This window comes from Plodia interpunctella, chromosome 28 (genome assembly GCF_027563975.2).
Source record: "Plodia interpunctella isolate USDA-ARS_2022_Savannah chromosome 28, ilPloInte3.2, whole genome shotgun sequence".
Classification (NCBI taxonomy): domain Eukaryota; kingdom Metazoa; phylum Arthropoda; class Insecta; order Lepidoptera; family Pyralidae; genus Plodia; species Plodia interpunctella.
Window position 1 is genome coordinate 2,582,025 of NC_071321.1, and position 25,031 is coordinate 2,607,055.

Consider the following 25,031-nt stretch of genomic DNA (forward strand, 5'->3'; position numbering starts at 1 on the left):
TCCAGAGAGATGGATTACTGTGCGAAGTGGAGACGAAAAAGTAGGAAAACGGAGCCGACACTCCACGGCTGAGGAAAAAATCGGAAACACGCTCAGATGAGAGAGAAAGAGAGACAAGATATCTAGAATCTGTCTATCTGATATCTGGGAGCTTGTCATTCAGCCAACTTAGATAATTTTTATGCTAGTATGTTGGACCAGAGATGAAAGCGGTGATGGTGTAATGGTTAAGATGTGTGGCCTGTGGATCAAAAGGTCGCAGGTTCGAATCCTACTCGTGAATATGAGTTTGTATACCAATCTGACTCATATATAGTAGTTTTCATAGACCAACACTTACTTCCGGTGAAGGAAAACATTGTGAGGAAACCTGCACACTGATAGACAGTTTAGTTCCCTAGTGTATATGCGACTACCTGCCTGATGGAGGTAGTAAAAAGTCATGTCAGATGCCTCTAGGCGACTTGAATAAAATCTGACACCAGTGTTAGCAATAAACACACTCGATATCATGATGATGACCAGAGATGAAAGACTATTTAAGCGCCTCGCATCGAAACGCTCTCAACAGTTCTGCTTCAATTATTATAGGATGAGCCTCCTCGCATTAAAAATATGCTTAGCTTCTTACAAACATGTCATAAACACAAGGTTAAATGTCCAACCAAGTTGTTTTTATCATCATTCATGTTGCCTCTTGCTTTTGACGACCATAAATTTACTAAAACGACACGCAAACTAAAGCAAAAAAATAATCCAGTTACAGTGTTTGATTATGTAAATTAGGTAATTTTCCTGAATAAGTAAGTGTACTATTTATATTCTAATATTCCCGTCGGTGTAAGATTCTATTCAATTCGTCCAAAGACAATCTGATATGACTGGCGATGTTCCTCTGAGAATATCTCTGATCACGGAAATATATGCTTGAGATTTCCCGCAGACTTCCAAGTGAAATTCTCATTATGAATTTCACAATTCTGACCTGAAGAAAAATTCTCGGGAGTTTCCGAGAATTTCCCGACCTTTTCCGTGCATTTTTGAAAATTAAGAAAACTTTAAATAACTATATTTCCTACTAATATTATAAATGCGAAAGTTTGTAAGGTATATGCTATGTGTGTATGTATATGTTTGTTACTCTTTCATGCAAAATCTACTGAACCGATTGTTATGAAATTTGGTACTCGGGTAGAATATAACCTGTAATAAATGACACATGTATAAAAATAATTATTATTTTACATCTATTTACTAAACGGCGTAAAAAATTATAAAGTTTACTATTGACCCTACCGAGAATCGAACCCGGGAGCTTTGGCATGTTGTTACAATGGCGCACTGTGATTGGTTAGCAGCGTCTCATTGCGAATTCACTCGTATCAGTGAGATGTAAACAGCTAAGTCGCACTTCAAACTCATCAAACATTAAACAAAAACTTTTTTAAGTTACAGGGCGCTCAATTAATTCGATTTCTTCCCGAGAATTTATAGGATACGTGATTTGTTGTGATTCTTTTCTATTGCCAAGCGCTTTGTGTCATTCAAAAACTGTTTCAACTGTATTTTAATTACCTCTAATCCCAGACGCAGAAACAACAACACCCCCCGGTGTTAGAAGTTTAACGTGTCTGTCGGTGCATCTGTCTGTGGCATCGTGGCACCCAAAACGGAAGAATCGATTTCCGTTCAGTTTTTTGTTGGATCATAGATAATTTTATTCTTAGCCATGTTTCATGAAATAGTGGGCGAACTAGGCATCCACTCAGAATTTGTCTTGAAGTACCAAATAAATACATCTGGGGGCTTACCATCAGCTCTTAACGCGATCCACTTTACGACCTAAACTGAAGTGCATCGCAAATTCGTACCATCGACTTAATTTTTAGTATGAATACGATTCATTTTACGTTCCTAAATTGAACTGAGTTGCATTGGAATCGTTCTGTGTTGATGGTAGGACACAGGGCAATAAAATAATAGTATTTTAATACCAGTGATAAATTGTCTGCATGTAAAGCGTTGTTTTAACAAGTTTATTTGTTAGACAAATTAAAAATCCCCCGACTTTCAATATTCATTTCGCTATAACTTTTGAACGGCTGAACAGATTTTCATGAAACACGGCTAACAACACTCGGGATAAAATTATCTATGACACAATCGGTTCATCCGTTTGGACTACGATGCCACAGACAGCTAAACAGACAGACACGTTAAACTTATAACATCCCTCTTTTTGCGTCGGGGGTTAAAAATCAATGTATCCATACTAACATTATAAATGCGAACGTCTGTCTGTTCTCACTCTGTGAAAGCTCACGGCTAAACCGCTAGATCGATTTTGATGGAATTTAGCATATATGTATTAAACAACACAGGCTACATTAAAACCCCAAATTACTAAAAGGGTTTGTATGAAAATCACGTTTATCCCGCTTTCGCAGGGAAAGCGAAGCCGTAGGCTAAAGCTAGTTTGGAATATTTGTTAACTGCACGTTGCTCACGACTCCTAATGTACGATTATAATATCAATGGTATCACTAACCTTTCTAGATAATTCTATTTACATTTTGTAACAACACAGTTTTCCTTGTTATTGTCTTTAATGTTTCACAATACCTACAACTATATTTGAGTTTACATGTTCACTAAGTTCTTTGTCACACTTGTTTGGTGTGATGTATGTAGGTTAGTTTATAATAAATGGTGGGGGGTAGTCTAAGTAGCTTGGTTGTGAGATGTCATTTTATAAACCAGTCCGGAATAAATGCTTGTTACGTACGCCCGTGTTTCAGTTAGCTCCGCGACACCGTTATCCCTCAGGACTATCGACCGCTATATCACATTGGCGAACGAGGATTAGTACCAATATTTACGCGTGCAGGTTAGACATCGCAATTATGTCGATTGGTAAAGTGCGGGAGTTCGACGTGAAGAACGGGGCGTGGTCGTCCTACGTGGACAGGCTCGAGATGTACTTTACAGTGAACAGTGTGAAAAATGAACTCAAAGTGCCTACTTTAATTGCGGTAATGGGGGACGAAGCTTACGAACTATTATCGAATCTAGCCAGCCCTAAGAAACCAGCGGAACTAAGCTACGAGTGTGCGGTCAGATTATTACGTAATCACCTCCAACCGACCCCGTCGGCACTGGCAGAGCGGTTCAGATTTCGGCAGAGAAGGCAAGCGGCGGACGAGAATGTGGCAAGCTACGTGGCGGAATTAAAAAAGTTGACACGCTATTGTAAGCTGGGGGACGGATTAAACGAAAACCTTCGGGATCAATTCGTGTGCGGCTTGAGGAGTGATCTCATCCGGCAGAGGTTATTTGCAGAGGATGACACGCTCACGTTTACTAACGCGGTGAAGTTAGCCAGCTCATTAGAAGCCGCGGAACGCGACGCAGCTGCGGTTGACGCGACAGGAGCCGCAAGCCGGGAGCTATCGGCGGATGTGCATGCTCTGGCGGTCAGCAGCGGCAAGCAGCGGCGGGAGCCACGGGCGGCGGGCCGAGCCGGGCGCGGTACACATGGAGGAGCGGGAGCGCAGCGGGCGGAGGTCGCCGGAGCGAACCTTAGCGGCAACAAGATTGCGAGGAGTGGCAGTCGGGATACACACAGTGGACAATGTTATAGCTGTGGGGGAGTGGGCCATTATCGGGAAGAGTGTCGATTTAACCAATACACCTGTAGCAAGTGCAAGCGGGTGGGGCACCTCAGGCGTGTGTGCCCGGACCAGAGGCAGGGGCGAAGAGCAGCTGTACACTATGCCGCAGGAGAGGAGGAGCCAGAGGACGAGAATCTGGACAGTTGCGGGGAGGATTTTCACCACTTATGCCTGAACGATTATAAGGCGGTGAGTGTGCCCGTTGTCATAGAAGGTCATACAATTTATATGGAAGTGGATACTGGTACGGCTGTATCCTGTATAAGCCGAGGAACTTATAATAAATATTTAAAACATTTAAAGATTGAGGCTAGCAACGTCATTTTAAACTTTTACGATGGTTCTAAGCTTAAGCCACTAGGTGTCATTAGACCAACTGTGAATTATAAGGGTGTTCATAATAATTTAGAGTTATTTATTATCGATGGAGGGACGACCTCACTGTTAGGACGGCAGTGGTTATCAGAATTAAAAATAAAGTTACCAATGTTTACAAATTGTAATAATATGATAGGTGCAGATAAGAGCCATATACAAATGGATCATGAGTTGAAAAAATTGTTCAACAGATATAAGGAATTATTCAGCGGAGGTTTGGGCACATACACGGGGGGCAAGGCGACTCTGAGGGTTCGGGAGAGCGCGGTACCGGTGTTCCACCGCGCGCGGCCGCTGCCGTACGCGCTGCGCGACCGCGTCGACGCGCAGCTCGATCAGATGCTGCGCGACGGCGTCATCGAGCCCGTCGACTGCTCCGAGTGGGCCTCACCTCTCGTACCGGTAAGCAAGGCTGATGGTTCCTTGAGAATTTGTGCTGACTACAAAGCTACAGTCAACCCGGCGCTTGTGGTAGACCGCTATCCGTTGCCAAAAGTAGACGATTTGCTGGTAAGGTTAAGTGGGTCACAGTTTTTCTCAAAAATTGATTTATCTCAGGCCTATAATCAGGTTTTGTTAGACGAAACGAAAAATCTCACCGTTGTGAATACCCATAGAGGTCTGTATAGGTATAATAGGCTGGTGTATGGCTTAGCATCCAGCGCCGGGATTTTTCAACGAATAATGTGTAATTTATTAAATAATATCCCTAACGTCGAAGTATTTTTAGATGACGTCATAATAGGGGGCCAAACTAAAAGGGATCACTTGCAAGCTGTTGAAGCTGTATTTAGTAGGTTGCATAAATATGGACTAAAGTTGAAAAGTAATAAATGCGTATTTTTAGTTAACGAAGTACGTTATTTAGGTTATATTTTAAATAGGGATGGTATAAGAACGGATCCAGAAAAAATTCAAGCCATTACCAAAATACCTCGACCAAGCTGTGTAACAGAGCTGCGTTCGTTTTTAGGTTTAGTAAATTTTTACGCAAAGTTCGTTAAGAACATGAGCACAAAGTTAGTTCCCTTATACGAATTACTTAAAAAAGGTTGTACATGGAATTGGTCACAGCAGTGTGAACAAGCGTTCACAGAGGTTAAACGACTTTTGGTTAGCGCGGAAGTTTTGATGCACTATGATCCTAGTCTGCCGCTCATAGTGACCTGCGACGCGAGCGCGCGGGGCGTGGGGGGCGTGCTCTCGCAGCCGAGTAGGTGCGGCGGCCGCGAGCGCCCGGTTGCCTATGTATCGCGCACGCTCAACGATGCCGAGAGAAATTATTCTCAGATACATAGGGAAGCACTTGCTATTATATTTTCTGTTAATAAATTCCACCAATATTTGTACGGTCGTCGTTTTACCCTACGCACCGACCATAAGCCTTTGGTATCGATACTCGGACCACATACAGGGATACCTACCATGGTAGCTAGTCGGATGCAACGCTGGGCAATAATATTATCGGCTTATTCGTACGATATCGAGTACGTGCGCACCGACGAGAACGGAGCGGACGGGCTGTCGCGGCTACCTGTGGCCGCCGGCGGTAAACAGATGAGTCATGCGTCTAGTAATGCACCGGCGCCCGAGCAAACGTATTTACATTTTATTCAACAGGAACTATTGTTAGACTATAATGTTATTAAAAGTAAAACGTCGCGTAATCCGCTTCTCGCTAAAGTTTTGAGTTATTTACGAGACGGATGGCCGTCGGATTGTGAGATTATGAGTATGAAGCCGTATTTTAATCGTAAAGACGGGTTATACGAAGAGTTAGGGTGCGTTATGTGGGGTCATAGGCTGGTAGTACCGGACGAGTGTAGGGAGAGGGTACTACGCATGATTCACGAACCCCATATGGGAATAGTAAAATCGAAAGCTTTAGCTCGCAGTTATGTGTGGTGGCCGGGGGTGGACGAGGACGTGGAGCGGTTGTGTCGGGAGTGCGCGGTGTGTGCCTCGCAGGCGGACGCGCCGCCGCGCCAGACCCCGCGAATGTGGCCCTGGCCAAACCGGCCCTGGTCTAGAGTTCACTTAGATTTCCTAGGACCAATTTTTGGCAAAACTTACCTGGTTTTAGTCGACGCCATGTCTAAATGGATAGAAGTTTGTCAGGTTTCTAGCACAGCGGCAACTGGGACTATAGGAAAGATTAGCGAATTATTCAGTAGATGGGGTTTACCTAAACAGATAGTTACAGACAACGGACCGCCGTTTTTTAGCGCGGAATTCGCTAATTTTGTGAGTAGCCAGGGTATTGAGCACATATTTTCGCCACCGTACCATCCGGCTTCAAACGGTTTAGCGGAAAATGCTGTAAAATCGTTAAAAAGAGTTATTAAAAAAGCTAGTGCGGAGAAACAAGACATAGATAAAGCCTTGTGTACGTTTTTGTTGCATTATAGGAATACTGAGCACTCGACAACTGGGGAAAGCCCGGCTATGTTGTTACTAGGCAGACGGTTACGTACAAAATTAGATGCACTGAAACCGAATAGGGAGGGTAAAGTCAGGGAAGCGCAGCAACGTCAAAAGGTAGCGGCAAAAGGAAGTAATAGGGAGCTTAGGCCAAATGAAACCGTATGGTATAGGCAGTACTTAAAGTCACAGAAGTGGGCATCGGGCCAGGTGGCCGAGTGCGTCGGGCCTAGTAACTATAAGATCAGGGATAAGCATGGGGAGGTCTTACATAGGCATATCGATCAACTGAGACGGAGGACGGGTGGACGTTCATCGCTCGCTTGCCCTGATACAGAATTTAATACCAGCCAAAACGAGTCTAGCACAAATTCTGAACCACAGATAGCCTTGCCGGATGCGGGGGATGCGGCCCAATCGGAGGAGATAAACGACGAAGCCGGGAAGGCTGAGACGCCCCTTAAAGGGTCGGTAGTCAGTGGGTTGAACAGGAGGGATGCTCCTGCGTCTCCCGAGTTCCAGGACGCCTTGCCAACTGTGACTACACCACCTCCTAGTCGTCCTGTACGACAGTGTAGGTTAAGGAAAATGTAATTAAGTTTAAGGGAAATTTTATGTTACTTTTATATTTTAGATTTAAGTTAGTTTAAATGTAGCAAAGGGGTTTTGTACGTAAGGGTTGATTGATGTGGGGGAATGTGATGTATGTAGGTTAGTTTATAATAAATGGTGGGGGGTAGTCTAAGTAGCTTGGTTGTGAGATGTCATTTTATAAACCAGTCCGGAATAAATGCTTGTTACGTACGCCCGTGTTTCAGTTAGCTCCGCGACACCGTTATCCCTCAGGACTATCGACCGCTATATCACATTTGGCAAATAAATAATAAGGATATCTGGTACACATCAGAGGGTCGATTTTCAATTTCACGCGATTTCTAGAATGTTGTTTGTATTCAAGAAAGAAGAGCGTTATTTGTCTCTAAATAAATAAGTAAATTATGAGCGTATGGTCTGAGGGCCCACTTCTTGAAATTCTCTGAATATATGCTTGTGATTTTATGCATTCGAAAAGAATTGTGAAAAAATGGTATTAAGATTTTGTGAAAGCCAAATAAGCGAGTTAAAATTGCGTAATTTCCTACGGAAACAGTTATTTTACCGGGCTGAAAAGTACCCTATGTCCTTATCCACACTTCAAACTACACGTATATACAAAATTCCAAGAAGATTGGTCGAGTAGATACATCGTGAAGAGGTAACAAACAAACATACTTTCGCATTTATAATGATAGTTAGTATTTATGTATTTATTTATAAATAATCATACTACGTTTTGTCATATAAATTTGCGAATACCCGACATGTTAAATGTTCACATTGGTAGGTTTCACGTTTTATCACACGATAGTTTAAGTGATGCCGAGAATAATGGTGAAATTTGGATTATTTATTTATTTTTAATTAGTTGTTAAATATGTGAACTGCATCTAAAAGTTTAGAAGAAAAGACTTATAAAGCAGAAAAAATTAAAAATCGGAATATGTTAGGTATTTATTGTATAGATAATTAGATAGGTTTTTTTAGTTCATTACGTCCGAATTGATGTATTTGTTGAAATTCCTTAATAAATAATATGTAAAACTAGCATTCCAATTCATCATATTTATCATTCAAAAAAGAACAATACAAAATCTAAGTACCATTCGAAATCGCACACGTAAGTGATACGCATACGAAATTTATAATCTGGGCCCGAGATTCGAAAATCGCTGCTGTGTTTTTCAAAACAGCTTAGATATATAAACGTGCTAAACACCTTCATATCCAGTCAAGTCCTGTAACTGGCAGCATCGACTGTAATAGAAAAAAAAAAGTATCTGGTCGCATTAATCTTTATAAAAAAAAACAACAGCTATTTTTTAAAATGGTGAAGAAGTTCAGCTCGGTATTGCTTTTGGTGTGCGTGGCGATGGTCGTCATCATCTCGTCCCCGGATAATGGCGTCGCAGCGGACGTTAGCATTGGAAGTTGCGTATGGGGCGGAAGCAATTATGTCTCCGATTGCAATGGAGAATGCAAAAGGCGAGGATACAAAGGGGGGCACTGTGGCAGTTTCCTTAATAATATCTGCTGGTGTGAAACATAGATGTGGGAGAATACCCGGCCGGCAGCGTATATGAATGGGCCGGATATAATAACAGAAGAATAAATTCTTCTGTCATCTTTTACATTCTTATTTTAAATTTTAAAATTGTTATTTTTGTGTTTTTTCAATTAAAATGTACATGTCATTCATGTATAGTTAATTATTTTATGTTTTCTTTTTTATTCCATTTTTTAAATTAATTCTTCTTATTGTGTGATCTGACACTGGTATCATATTCTGTTTAAATGATCATCTGTTCTAAAACCACAGCCGAAACTTCTATATTTAATGATTTATTTTTTACACAGCCCTGAATTCTCAAACTAAATGATTTGATTTTGTTTTTTTCTTTCCATCAATATTACTTTCGTTTTGTAGTGCGATAATGATAAAACATACTTCAGCTTAAAGTGTTCTTCAATTATGTTAATTAGATGTAGTGTAAATATTTTGAGCGATCATTGTTGTTGGCACACTACAAAATATTAAGGGAAGAAATGTTTTGATATCTACGTCATTTAAAATTTTTGTAACCATAAAAGAAACATTTGGCAAGCAAATATAAATTTTGTTGGCAAATAATAAAATTGAGCAACTCTGTTCTGCAAACAACCATGATAATTAATGATGTTAAAATACATACCAATTTAGATATGTTTGAGAACCAATTAGCTATGATATAAATTGCATACCAATTGCAAAATATATGTTGACCAATTAGCTATTTTAGCTAACCAAATATATTTTTTTGTTTACCAAAACACAAATGTCGAGATAGTTCACACAAGGAGACACTCCTTCAACAATTTATCACCAAAACATATCCCTGAGACACAATTGAATGAGACAGACCATTTATCAAGTATATAGGTCCGTATAAATGTCGTTCTTGATAGTTTGTCATTATTAAAAGGGACTCAAGAAGAGCTAGGCATGATCTAGAATAGATATAATTTGACAAAAGGGCCTTACTGTTCATTAAAAAAAAATACTTAAAACTAATTTTTTGACGTCAATAACTGATCCGAAGTTGAAAAAAAAAAATTTTGAATTCGAATCATCTGAGGTCAAGGCGAGCTGAAGCAGTCGTCGCGCGTCGGAGCCCAGGGTCTGCAATTCCTGTATTCATTTTTATATGATTAGGCTTTTAGACGCCGCCTGTCTGACGTCAACCCTACATGGGAATGCTTCGTTTCCTATGTGTTGACAAGGCGTTGAGTCCCTTAGTTGCCTCGTACGACATCCACGCGAGTATATGGAGGGAGTGGTCCTATTGTAGAGGAAGACCCAGGAACATTTATTTTTTCGAGATAAAAAGTACCCTATATCCTTCTCAGTACTTCAAACTACAGCGTGCAAAATTTCAAGAAGTCTGAGTAGATATAATGTGAATTGGTAACAAACAATAAACTTACTTTCGCATTTAATATTACTAAGGATTAGGATTACACAACACAGGAAGCTCCGCGCTCGGGTGACCACTTACCACCAGGTGAGCCGCTTGCTGGTTGGCGCCCTATTCCAAAAATTAAACCAAAAACACTTTTAATTGGGCACTTATGATGTCCCTGGTATTGCAGTTTTTTCTGGGCAGCGTTGACCACTTACCATCGGGTGACTCATGCGCTTTGCCGTGCTTTATCATAACAAAATACTAAAACTGTGACTCACATAGTTATTTACGTTTTTTCATGAGTTAAACAAATAATTACCAAAGATTAGAAATTACGATGTAAATATTATCTTTGGTAAATTAATATGCGACTAAAATGTGAGCGAAACAGGGGGTTGTTGACTGATTAGAAGAAAAAATATACGTAATAGGCAAGTTGACTACTTTTTGTTTTGATGCCTATTCGAAGCCTATTAATAGCAACACAAGTGAAAAAAATATTGTGCTAAAGAAAATGGTTCCAAAGATATGACAATAATAAAATCACACATTCTTGGACTCGTCCAAACGCTCCATACCAAGTGACACGAACAAGTGACGTCACAGTTTACCAAAATGTTCGCAATGAAAGATATGTTTGTTCGACAGCTACATTAAATATTATGTTTATGGTTATGTATTCTTAATAAAAAATCTTTCAAAATTTTAGCTTTGTATGATGGGTTGAGTTTGCTTTTATAATTTCATACTTTTTGGAATTGGACTATCCAACCAACCTTAAATCTTCGTATAAAATGATCCAGCTGCATTGTTACAGTCTACGAATTATCATAATGATCCAAAAAATATCTATTTTACCTAGTTTATATAAATATTTTTTACAATGTGACTTTGTCATTTTATGCCCATTCTAATTTAAATATTGACTGACTATCTAAGTCAATAAAAAATGATAAAAATACACGACATCAACCCAATTGACGTTCTGACTATCCGACCAGTCGAAAAAGTCACACCGAATAAAATTTAAATTATTTATAATCAAATTACTTTATAATCAAATAATAATTTCAACCTAAACTGACTGTACTATGCCTAATGTATTCATGGAGCCGTTGTTGTAACGATTTTACGTCGCCCGAGAACAGTTGTTTGGGCAGCAGTTTTTTGAGAACAATGGTTTTGTGGAGCGCTGGAAATAATATAATAATTATATTACTAAAAGATAAAAGACGAACAATTGTTGAGTATAAGTAAGTTAGTGGACAGACACCACATTTAAAGGTTATATTCTATTATAACATATTGTTTATGGTTATCTCATAGAGTGACATTGTTGTCGTGAAAAATGGTTTGAATTTGTAAGACGTTAAAATGTATCTGATAGAAATAGAAGAGAAATAAAATGATTTAATATAGAGGAACTTTAATTAATAAGGGCATTCAGATCTACAAAGACAATAACAATTAATTGAAGTTGCAACTTAATTGTTAAATATGTTACAATATGCGGTCGTTGAACCCTATTGCATTGCTTATCTATATCTGATTGGATTACTGATAACTGATAAAATTGAGCGATGGCTTCGTTTTATTATTGCAGTGTATCTACAAATCGACAAGGAATCCCCGGGCAATCGAGTTTGAAACTACTGAAAAGCCATTTAGGAAATGTCAGTAGACACTTCTATTATATTTGCAATGTAACAACTGTGTTGGTATGTACGTCGCTATGTCCTGAATATGTCTCAGGTATAATCTAGCAACTCAATTTTGAAGCAAATATAGAATTTTGTTTTGTTGCAGAAATTTTGTACAAACGTTTGATATTTGTTCTTAGCTTTAGCTACTCTGGTTTCTTATTGAATTTGAAGACTAGTTACGACAGATTAGTCATTTTCTAGGATGAGACACGATACGATACTATATTTTCAATACATAAGTTATTTAACTATAACGACTTCCGTGGCCTAATAGTCATCATGCCGGACTGCTACAGTGGAGGTTCCGGGTTCGATCCTCGGTCAGGTCAACATGGAAAATGATCTTTTTCAGATTGATCTGGGTTTTGGATGTTTATCTATATATGTATATGTTATAGAATATATTATCGTTGAGTCAGTATCCCATAACACAAGTTTCGAACTTACTTTGGGGCTAACTCAATCTGTGTGATTTGTTCTATTTATTTGTTTTACATAATAAATTAATAAGTATAAATATATTAGGACACATCACACAGATTGAGCTAGCCCCAAAGTAAGTTCAAGACTTGTGTTAATAATGTAAACAATCCTGATTTTAAAGATTTAGAAAGTGTTGCTTCGATAACTATCGCAGACTGTCTGCCTGACGTCAGGCTAAAATCATAGCTAAACCATCAAAATTATAAGGTTTTTTACGCTGCTGCTCCCGGGTTTCGCGGCGTCATAGCGCCGAATACGACATGATGAGAGAGAAATAATATCACGATATCCCTTGTCAAGTGGAGTCAAGAAGAAGAAAAAATTGTGTGCGCCTTAAAATAATCCATGATCCATAAGAATATTAAAAAAAAAACTTCTTACCAACATAAATTGGCGCCATTAGCAAAATATAAGCCATAACAGTATTCTCTTTGAAAATTAATCTATGGCACAATTTAAAAGAACATCGCGATATTCATTTTGTTATTATTTATTTATTAAACTTTTAACACTAAAAATATAATAGGTGGATGTAAAGTTTTGTTGTTAGGTGATAATAAGGTTCACACCCAAGATCGGCTACTAACAAGAGAACTCCTCAACACTGCACGGTAATCTTAACTACATAGCTTTTATTGGCAAAGGTTGAAGCTCCACTCACTTCGCTCGCTCTGCTTTGTGTGATCACAAGCTTTACATATAATAAATAACCTAACCTAACCTAACACAGGTTATTTTTCTTATTTTTTTTATTGCTACCGACTTCAGCACAGTCTTCGTGCACCCTCTACTGTCTCGGCCAGTTCGGAGCTAGTGTCAAAGTCATAGTAGAGGTCGCGGTTAAATGCATGGATTTAGTAAGTACTTCGTACATGTGCCTACTAATTCCATGGTTAAATGTGACAAGTGATTAATCAATCTGTTGAAGAAGTGTTATTGTAGAAATGAAACTCGAACTGTAGTAGAAAATCAGACTATATTTTGACAAATTTACACGGCTATTTATTACCAAAATTGACATTTTAATCGTATCACAAATTGCGATTCATTTTACGCCGATTGCCGCTAGGGGTCCGCTGCATAAATATGTCCGACCTGTGTCAACGTCCACAGTAACGTAGTGACGGCCGTATGGCGCAGGCGTGAAAATCCTGCTCATAGCGCTGTGCAGTCGTCATCTCATATGTTTGTAGAAGTCGCTACAAATCCATGAATAGTGCCAAGAAAGTTTTTGTGTTTCATGAGGAAACACTTCCGATGCAGCAGGCGAATCTAAATAAAAGCTAATAACAATTATAGGGTTTTTTCTTCTACGACGCTGTCAGCTTATACCTTGCAACTAATCCTTAGGGTCCACTTATCAAAAACGCCATAAGTCTACAAATGCGCCCATCTGTTACCGCGGTTTCCCTTTTTATTAGTTTTTGTATGAAGTCAGTTTTTTCTCTATTTTAAAATGCTAACAATGCTACAAATAGCAAGCATACCTTCATTTTATTTTGTTTCCTTCTCATTATTGGTTTTTAAATTCAGATACCTATCTGAATTTAATGAAGAATAATGAGAACTTTCGCATTTATAATAAATATTAGTGGGATAGGTATCCTACTAATATTTATTATAAATGCGAAAGTTTGTGAGGATGCAGGTATGTGTGTATGTTTGTTACTCATTCATGCAAAATCTACTAGACGGATTGTTATAAAATTTAGTTTTAATAATATAACCAGCAATAACACATGGGGTACGTTTAATCTCGAAATTCCTACGGGAGCGATGCCCCGGGGGCAGCTAGTAAGAAAAAAATCTTTCAGACCTGTCCACTATTAAAGCTATGTGTCCCTTAGTCGTCGTATACGAGATCCAAATGAGGACGCAGGAGCACGTGCATAGATGGCATTTCTATTTGAGTTATTACAAATTCTATGATTGTAACAGTGTTGGCTACTTACTGCCGTCGTAAATTACTTTATGCCACAAACGGCGAACACACAGACAGATGCCGACGCGAACGCGTTGAACATTGCGTAGTTAGTATGAGTGCTTTTAATTACCGCAATGAAACACCAGCAATGTATACCGAATCCGTCAAAGTTTGGCGAACTGTTCGACGATAGTGTGGAGCCGGCATTGAACCTGTGTTGGCCATTTTGTGTCGTCATTTCCATTTATATTTTAATTTCAATGTTTTTTTTTTTAAATGGTGTCCGCGAAAGACCGTTGTCGTGGTTGACACCGTGACATATGCTGAGCGGAAACCAATTTGGTATATATTTCACTTTTCATTATATAAGTGTAAGATTGTTGTGCTAATTGTGTGGTACCAAATAAATAGTTTTTTTTTTTCTTTCTTCTTTAACATATATGTGATTTGTTTCCAACAACATCGTGAATATTGTTGACATGTTAGAACTTGCCTGAAATAAATTGAGTGTACCCAAGAGAAAAGCTCTCAACTGCCAAACAAAAAGCTCACGCTTGACGACGCTGTCTGTCGATCACTGTCTACATTGAGCTTTTAAGTTCAACAAAGTTTAATGATTTCGAGAATAATGATTTTGTTAAGCTTACACTTACTTTTCTATATTCTAACATTTAATAAACTTTTTGTTCGCCGTGAACTTAGACCTCGTGAACACAATATATATATTTTTTAAATGTGAATATTTAAAAAAAGGCTTAACCGATTTTGATGTTCCACGAATTTCTGTTCTATTCACAGATCCTACATACCTTTTAAATATCATCAAAATCAGACGAACGGTTCGAAAGTTATCGCGTTACAAACAAACAAACATACATACATACACATACAAAAAATGTAAATGTATTTTTGCCCCAACTTGATTTATAGACTTCGCTCGCTTTGCCCGCTCGGTCAATTACGTAGGGAACAAATTTCTGGCGATGCTGCTTCCTCCTGGTCCTGGCAGAAAGGCTTGCCCTTTCTCCTAAACCTCGCCTCGCCTAATCGATTCTGATATGACTTTTGTGACTACAGTTATCTGTGCCAAATACCTAATAATTCAATACACACAAATATCTGTCTATCAAGGTGCACTGTTCTTATTCACTATTTTCACTTCTTAATGAAAGAAAATCATTTTATTACGAAACCAATGCGGGAAACTGGTTTTATAACAAGTACCTACATCGAATATTAACACCGATACCCAATAATCTCTAAACAATTTGTAATAGTCGGGATTTTACGCGTGTATATGGTAAAATGGTTAAGGAAAATGCATCACTCGTTTAGGGTAGCCAACATAATTTCGTTAAAAGTATTATTTTAATTAAATAATACTTAACAGTAAAAACAGTATTCTTTTAATTAAATAATACTTAACAGTAAAAACAGTATTCTTTTAATTAATTTAATAATACAGTGTTACTGGTATCTAACGCATAAATTTTCAAAGGTACATAGAGACTAACATCTTTTGTTCTACGACTTTGTCTAAACGTAATAAATACAAAAAAAAATCCTTTTTTTTAGTTTTAATGTCGTTTCTATAAAACGTTAAGTCTATTATATATGTTCGATTCCACTACATAACGCTACTGTACCTGTCTCGTGTTGTTGTGATGTAGGTACGTAGAGTTAAGATGTGTAGAATCGCAAATTAGATTGTTTTTTTATATGAAAAACGAAAAGTCGTAGAATAAAAGTTTCTTGTTGTGATGTACCCAAGTAGTTTTTAGTAGGTTTTGCGTTTGATACCAGTAACCCTGTATATTTAAATCTTAATTCCATCAATGAGTGGTCTTTCAATATCGTAACTCCTGGGTCTGTTAACCCCGTATGGGATAAGACATTTTTAAACTGTTTAATATTACACCCTTTAAATGGCATACATATTTGTGGAAAACATCTATCCTAGCTTTTATCCCTTAGTCGTCTTATACGTCATCCACAAATGGATAAAGGCTAGCTTTTGCCCGCGGCTTCGACCGCGTGATTTTAAACAAACAAATATTTCATACAAATGTTCACCCCCTCATTATAGTCATTTGAGTGTTGATTTTTGATAAATAAATAGCCTATGTTTGAACGGTGATCTTTAACTATATCCATATCAAACTCCATCAAAATCGGTCTAGCGGTTTAAGCGAAACAGACAGACAGTCAGATAGACAGACAGACTTTCGCATCTAGCGGTTTAAGCGAAACAGACAGACAGATAGACAGACAGACTTTCGCTTTTATAATATTAGTATGGATTTAAGTTAATATCAATACTTCTAAAAAGTAATCGTCAATTCCGTCCACTGTACGCATATATACAAAAACCTCATTACAAGGAACCATACCGTAAAGGTTATTTGTTCGACAAATTAAAAATCCCCCGACTTTCAATATTCATTTCGCTACTACTTTACTGAACGGCTGAACCGATTTTGATCGGATATATCTAAGAACCAGCGCATAAAAATTACCTATCAAATAAGAAAAAACTGCATCCAAATCAGTTCACTCGTTGGTGAGTTTCGGTCCACGTACACAGACAGAGAGAGACAGACAAAGAGATATACATACAGACACACTTAGCGGACAAACTTATAACGCCCCTCTTTTTTTGCTTCGGGGTTTAAAAATATTTAAATGTTTTAAAATATTTATTGATATAATTTAAATAAATTAAAATGTTACGTTTGGCAGCCCTGACACGTTAATCTAGTTAACATTCGAAACGTGCGATGCATGAAATGTATTTATTCTACTGGAAGTTATTTTATGAACTTTAAGCAGCGGCGATTGTGACTATTTTGCGATGACAAATCGGTGGCAAATGTTAAAATATATTACGTTGTAACTGTAATTACGTTGTATATTACGTTGTAACTGTAATTGACAATTGTGCACAGTTACCTAATTATCTAATTTGTTAAAAAAAAATGTTTTCCTCTATGTAAAATGTTACAGAAACCAACTATAAAACTCATAGGTAATATAATTACAATTCTATTATGTAACTTCTATGTAACCTAATTTTTTATAGTGTCAATATTATATAAAAATCGTTGAGTTAGGGCGAAATATGCATTTCATTTCCCAATATCCAATCGATTCGCAGTGAGAAGCAGCGAACCAATCAAATTGCGGTGTGGTTGTCGTCGCGTCGCAATAGCGCACTGTGATTGGTTCGCTGCGTCTCACTGCGAATCGATTCGATCCATCGAAATGCAAACCCGCAATAAGCTCTCAGATAATATGATACACAAATAATATATATTTTTGTATAGTAAAACGTTTTCGCTTTTTGTGTGTGCGATTTTCCGGTATAGGTTAAGCTTTATTATATTTGCTAAGGCGCATCGTAAAGGCATAATTAAAATTCAATCAACAATGTATCATAATAAACAATTATAATTATATTATCTAATCTAAAAATAAGGTTATACAAAGGCATTTATAGTAATTCTTAGTCAAATAAATATTCAGTCACGTTTTCCTTCTGCCGGTTATACACTATCGACAAGCAGTTGGCCAAATTTGTTTGTATGTACAGTCAACAGCACATCAACCTACCCCAAATTCATTGCAAAGTCGTCGCTATTACTTCGCCATAGAGATTATAGCAGGGTAACTGGATGTGCTGTTGACTGTACAACGGTGGACGTATTAATATAAAATAAAATATGTATTTGTTATTCGACTCGAAAAGAAGAAGAAAATAAACTATTAGATAGTGCGGCTTCGCCTGCGTTTTGCGCCGTACGTCTGTAAAAAAAAAACGCTAGTTAAAAATGCTATGATTATTGCTTAGTTGCTAAACAGAAGATTTTTATATCTTGACATTCAATGCCGCTCCAAGTTTATCGATAAAAGTTGAACTGCCATTATGAATATCAAACGGCTTGAACATTTTTCCCGCGAAATTAAAATGAATTCTAATCATGTAATTACATTGACAAATCACACATTGAGGTAGCCCCGAAGTAAGTTTGACATTTGTGTTATGGGATAATTTAGCGATATTATACTTAATTTTAAATACATAAACATCCATAATCTAGGTCAATTATATTAACTAATCAATTATATTAAAGTATTAACTTTAAGACCACTACAGGCAAACATAGGATTGTTTTAAAAAAAATAACCCCTAAATATATAGATATACAAGGGGGTGAAAGTTTGTATGAAAATCATGTTGAAAAGACGACAAAACATGACTTAATTGGCTATCGCAGAAAAATATTGGACCTAGAAATTAGTAATCTGGCATGGGTAAACACATTAATCACAAAAAAATAAATTAATTATGCTGTCAGAAGTAACTACTTATTTTACGCTGACGAAGTTGCGGATAAACAGCTAGTAGTTCATAGAAATACTTGTTTTGTTCCTATTACAAGCAAAAAAATGGCAGCTTTAACTAACTAGCACTTATTATGAAAACTCCAAACAATGCAGTTTATTGTTTGTCCGAATTAGCATGAAAATGGACTTCCAAACAATAGCTGTCAAGTTTAACACCCGGCGTCCTAACTGCGCTGCGGCTGCACGGCGCGGCGACGCGATGCGGCCCTATGGATGTATGAAATCGGAACAACTTACAAATAGGATCATCTCTGTCTTCCTCGCGTTCGGCTACACACTATCACCGAACGGAAAAATGGCGACTCGAATACATGAACATTGCGTAGCATTTATTTACCGCAATGAAAAACCAGCAATGTATACCGAATTAGCAAAGTTAAACAAACTACAGCCAGCATAAAAAAAATGAGATTTGACTGTTTGAATATTGGTTTTACAATCAGCCGCCTGCTTGACGTGATTCCTTTTTGGGAATGTTATTGTTACTTATCAATTGACAAGGCTATGTACTTATTTCTTAGTTGCTTCGTATGATAGCCTCGGTAGGATATGGAGTGGGCTTATTCTAAAGTGGAACCCAGCCAGTGAAACACGCTAGCAAATAAAATAGGATTATGAATAAGAAATATTGATGGATGTCAAAATGTGTGAGTATTGTACGTCGCAAAATCTCCCAAAAAAACAGAGCAACATTTTAAACACCATTTGAATTATCATAATATGTGCCTTGTCGCCTTTTTCGTCGTAAAATCTCCCAAAAACAGAGTAACATTTTAAACACCATTTGAATTATCATAATATGTGCCTTGTCGCCATTTTCGCGAAGCTAGGACTTAGGATTACCAAGATAAGCGGAAAAGGTGACTAGGAATAAAATGTTAATATTCTTTACCAACTCTAAGTGTAAATTTTGTATTTTTTTTAATGCTAACATGGAAATGCTCTTAGCCTTCTAGACACGTAGCAGGATAGCTTTAAATATATTTTATATTGACATAAAAACCTTCCCTAGGAATCACACGACGACCTCCGTACCGTTATGGTCATGATTCATATACAATAAACCGCTAGAAGGTCTCTCATGTTAAATTAGTTCTTGTTCACTATCCTTATCAAAATTTTGTGACTTCATTTTTGTGCATTTGTCATCGGAACTAAAGCCATGTGTGAGTTCCCTTGTTGGGAGCCGATTCTGGATGGAGCATCAGGTCATGCATATCATACATACGGTTGCAAGTTAAATAAAATTTGTAAAATAGGTATAGGTATATAAACAAATTAGTAGCTGTGTTTTAATCTAAAATTTTAATAACTCTGAAGTTAATAATGACAAGCTTGTAACCCTCTCGATATTGCGAAACTTCCGCGTTCAATTTCAAATTTTCTTTCGTTCACTCGTTCATTATTGAAATACGTACAGTGAAAATGTATTTTAATTCCGTTCAATGATTGCGTATTTGATCGTGACATTTATTCATTTGATATCTCCACTTTCATTGACACTCACATCTATAGAAGCAGTAAAATTAATAATTTTGACAAATACTACAAATATTATAAATGCGAATGTTTGTGAGAATGTATATATGTATGTTTGTTTGTTACTCTTTCATGCAAAATCTACTGGACCGATGGTTATGAAATTTTATACACGTGTAGAATTTCATCTGGAATAACACATAAGTTATCTTTTGTCCCAAAAATTCCCACGGGAGCGAAACCCCGGGGCGAAGCTAGTAATTTATACATACACTATCATCTTCGCGTGTTCTCAGTGCGTTTCACGATTGTGACGCCTTGAATCCTAGCCTCAATGTAAACAATCTAAGGAGATACGGTCATTATTTTATGACTTTCTGTCTGCCTGAAATCAATCCTCTTCAATATAAATATATACGGACGGACGGACAAATCACATATATAGATTGAGCTAGCCCCAAAGTAAGTTCGATAATTATGTTATGGGATACTAACTCAACGATATTATATTCTATAACATATACATAATATATAGATAAACATCCAACACCCAGATAAATCTGAAAAAGATCATTTTCCATGTTGATGACCGGGAAATGCAGTGTACCTATAGTTAAATGATCCTATAAGTTGATAGCTACCAATTGTGACGTTAGACGTCACTGTCATACAAACTCCATAGTTATTTTTGACATTAGAAAAAAGTAGTGTGATTAGATTTTTTTTTCTTTTTTCTTTTCTGGCCTAAGGCGAAGTTCTAAAATTCTAAACGGCCAGTATCATATGCTATCTTTTCGTGTGACTTTCACGTAATACATAAATGTTCACGTGACGATGTACATTTTTTATACGAGTAAGATTGCGGGTGTAAGACTTTAATAGTTAAATGGCAGTTCGGGTAGTTTAACTTAACTACTAAAACTTTACCGTTTAGTTAGAAATATCGGAGTGTAGATAGTTAAACTTGCTATTAGGTAGTTACATTTTAGGTTTAAATCAATAGTTATTTACCGCGTTTTTTTCCACTCACGATGTAATTTTAGGTCATAGCACAGTTGTATCGCTCCGCTCCTGCCCAGCAAGATGACGTTCATTGGAAATTTAACTTTAAAGCGTACTTTGTAGACTTACTTTTGCAATGACAATAAAATAGCGGACTGTTCGCTGTCAGCTCTCGTGTTGTCAATGCAAAATATGTCTACAAACGATGGTTTAAAGCACATTTTTCGATGAACGTCATCTTGCCGGGTGGGAGCGGTGCGGTACAACTGTGCTATGACCTTTTTTGTTATTGACTAGCGGGCTGTCCCGGCTTCGCTTGAACCATAATAAATATACATCTGGAATCACACTATCCATTGGTGAAAATCATACAAAAATCCGTCCGATAATTTTTGAGTTTGTACAGGCAGACAGGCACGAGAGAAAGACAGATCTTTCACGCTTTCACGGCTAAACCGCCGGCGCGATTTTGATCAAAATTGGAATAGATATAGTTTACCCTATTTTATTTATATAACAGAAATATCACGTGTCTGTCTGTAATTTTACTTATTTCAAATTATACAGACATCCTTATCATGTCCCCGCTCATTATACGTCACCAACCCTCATCCCTTGTAAGGGCAAAAGCCCTTGGATTAAGCAAAAAGGGTGCAAAGCTAAGGATTAAGATGTCCAAATTTGGCTACATAAAGGAGCTATGGATTTATGTATAGCTTTTGCCAAGAATTGTGAATCAAGTATTTACTTAACTAGCCCTTCAGAGGCACTTTTTCACGTGATATTCTAGAATAAAATAATATCCCGCGAAGCTAAAATTTAGTTAGCATTTCGGAACGACCACTGCTGGGAAGAAATGCCGAAAGAAACTCATTTAACAAAGTCCCTAACATTCTACGGCTTACCATTATATATTTAACTAGATGTTGCCCGGGGTTCGCTCCCGTGGGAATTTTTAGATAAAATATAGAATATAGCATCTTGGATAATGTCCCTTTCTAATGGTGAAAGAATTTTTGAAATCGATTCGGTAGCTTCGGAGGAATAATGAAGAGATGAAATCGTAGAAGAAGGGAATCTAGAATATTAACGACAATGACGAATTAAGAAAAATGACTAGCGATCGACCAAATCATATTTTCGACCAAATGTTGACACTGTAGCTTGCGACGTCTCATAAAAATAATTTATCGCATTAGTTACATAACATTCGTTTATTAATTTATGGGTTCATCGTCTTATTATATTCAATATTGATGTGTCCAGATCTTGTAGATTGTTTGAAAGCACAAGTTGACTTGACTTGCGTTGCGAGTTACTTGTACAAGTCATTATGACATTGTAGAAGTTGGAATAAAGAAAATTTAGACTGTATTCTAATTTTCTTCACTTAAATCTGTTTGAAAATAATCACTATGTCTTGTATACATGATACATTCTTACATATTACAGTAAAACAAAGTCCTCTGCCGAGTCTGTCTGTCTGTTCGCCATAAGCTCAAAAAATATTACACGGATTTTCATGCGGTTTTCACCAACTGATAGTGTGCTTCCTAAAGAAGGTTTATGTGTATAATTTATCATGATTATACCCGAGCGGAGCTGGGACGTGCTGCTGGTAATATATAACTTCAAAGGCATATTATACAAGATCGTTAAATGTTTAATATTTTCGATTATAAAAGAGAGTACCTAAATGAAATTTGAAATCGTGTGTCACAAAACAATGTAATCGTAAATATGGTTTGGTATAACTTTCCAGACTAATTAGTTCGACCTATATTCGGCTTGTTTATTTCATCATCATCAAATCAAAGATCAAAGTGGTCTTTCTTCTTTTTAAAGTGTTAGTTTGCCTTAAAATTTGTAACTGTTGGCCTATTGACTGTTAGATAATGCTCTCAGCGTTAAGTCCGCTTACTATTTGTTAATTGTGTTTTGCGCAATAAAGGTTTAATTAATAAAATTTGTAATAACAGAGTGCTTTTGACAATATTATGTCATATATTGATAACCATAATTCACTTGATATAAGTTTCACTTTTGAAATAAACCAGACCACGTATAATCTTTAATTAATTTAATTCTCTCGTTATCATGACATAGTATAAAACAAAGTCGCTTCCTGCTGTCTATCCATATGTATTCTTAGATCTTTAAAACTACATAACGCATTTTAATGCGGGTTTTTAAAATAGATAGTGTGATTCGTGAGGAAGGTTTAATTGACGAGCGAGCGAGGTCTACAGTTCTACTTGGGGCAAAAATACATTTTTGAATGTATGTATGTTGTTTGTAACTCGATAACTTTCGATTACAAACAAACATGCTTTTTTACTACCCTATTTTGATGAGATTTAAAAGGTATGTAGGATCTGTCAATGTAATTTTGAAGTTCGTGGAGCATCAAAATTGGGTAATTCGTTTTTGAAATATTCACAATTTTGTAAAAATGTATTGTGCTCGCGAGGTCTAAGCTCGCGGCGAACAACTAGTTTATTATGGATTGAATCGAGCTAAGCCGTGACTGGCCGCTGGTTTAATTATAAATTGCATCAGGTAGTCGACCAGACTACAGGCGCAAGTCGTCAAGACTTGCGCGTTTAAACGCACCCGGGTCGATGCCGCGCCGCATCGCGATCCGCATTGACCCCCGAAGGCGTCTAGGCAGTCGTGACGTCATCACGAACACCGCGGGCTTTTTTAGACCGAGAATTTTATTTTAATGTTATAAATAAATATATTACAGACAAATCACACAGATTGAGCTAGTCCCAAAGTAAGTTCGAGACTTGTGTTATGGGATACTAACTCAACGATACTATATTTTATAACAAATACATATATAGATAAACATCCATGACCCGGGTCAATCAGAAAAAGATCATTTTCCATCATGACCCGACCGGGGATCGAACCCGGGACCTCTCGGTTCAGAGGCAAGCACTTTACCACTGCGCCACCGAGGTCGTCAAGGTCGTCTTATGCAGTAACAGGGTGCTTTTCTCTCTCCGCTCTTATTTGAAACTTTCGTTTTCGTCGGAAATTTGTGTATTTGAAGTACTACCTATTAGGTAAGTTCTGATTTAATTTAATTTGTGAGATGCAAATAATCGAATTGCGATTTTGTTTTTTGAACGTATAAAGCGCGGCCATCTTGGATGATTACGAACATTATCAAATTATTTTGACCGATCTCAATTGAAGGCTCCACACTATCTGCTAACAGTTCGCCAAATTTTAACGGATTCGGTATACATTGCTGATTTTTCATTGCGGTAAATAAAGGCACTCATACAAGCTACACAATATTCATGCATTCCTATCGGCATCTGTCCGGATAGTGTGGAGCATATAACACTTCAACAACAACAAATGAGATAGAAAAAAAAAATCTTCACCAAAAAAATAAATTTCCTACAGCTGAGTGAAAAGGTATATCCTTCTCGCTCTCAACATTCACCAAAGCCCCTAATAACCGTCCTGCCGCTGTCAATAAAGAAACCATTAAATCACTTCTGACCTTCCATTTTCGGGAATCGAAGGATGAAACTCATTTCTTAGTCAATAAAATATTTTTAGAGTGGATTAATTACTAAGCCTTAAGCGCGTCGTCTCGCTCCAGATTAGGTACTGTCACTCCGTATCCCCATCGTATCGTACGAGGCGACTAAGGGATACGTAGCCTTAACAGTTGAAAGGCACATCTAGCTGTACGTTTGGCGTTGGTGAAAATAAAATTCAAAAATGATAGCTTTGCTAGCTTAACGCCTATGAGAAGAATCTCCAGTTCAAAGCCCCCTCCCTTGATTGACTTTTACAATTTGCGTGGGATGTGAAGCAGCTGGCGCACTCTATGTTCATCCTACGCTCCCATACAAGCATGGAAGACATAAAAACATGAACTCTGAAAACACACATTTTTTTTGAACTTTGACAGATTCGGTATACATTGCTGGTTTTTCATTGCGGTAAATGAAAGCACTTATACAAACTATGAAATGTTCATGCTTTTGCGTCGGTGTGT

General features: G+C 37.4%; 2 protein-coding genes across 2 annotated transcripts in view; both read left to right on the forward strand.

Moving 5' to 3' along the window:
- Positions 1 to 25,031, forward strand: part of Syt7 (Synaptotagmin 7) — a 348,961-nt gene that overhangs the window by 89,381 nt on the left and 234,549 nt on the right. The gene's annotated exons all lie outside the window — the stretch shown is intronic.
- On the forward strand, positions 2,680 to 7,274 carry LOC128681674 (uncharacterized protein K02A2.6-like). The gene has a single exon (XM_053765755.1). It carries the CDS (start codon positions 2,742 to 2,744, stop codon positions 7,062 to 7,064), a length of 4,323 nt encoding a protein of 1,440 aa, XP_053621730.1. The 5' UTR covers positions 2,680 to 2,741; the 3' UTR covers positions 7,065 to 7,274.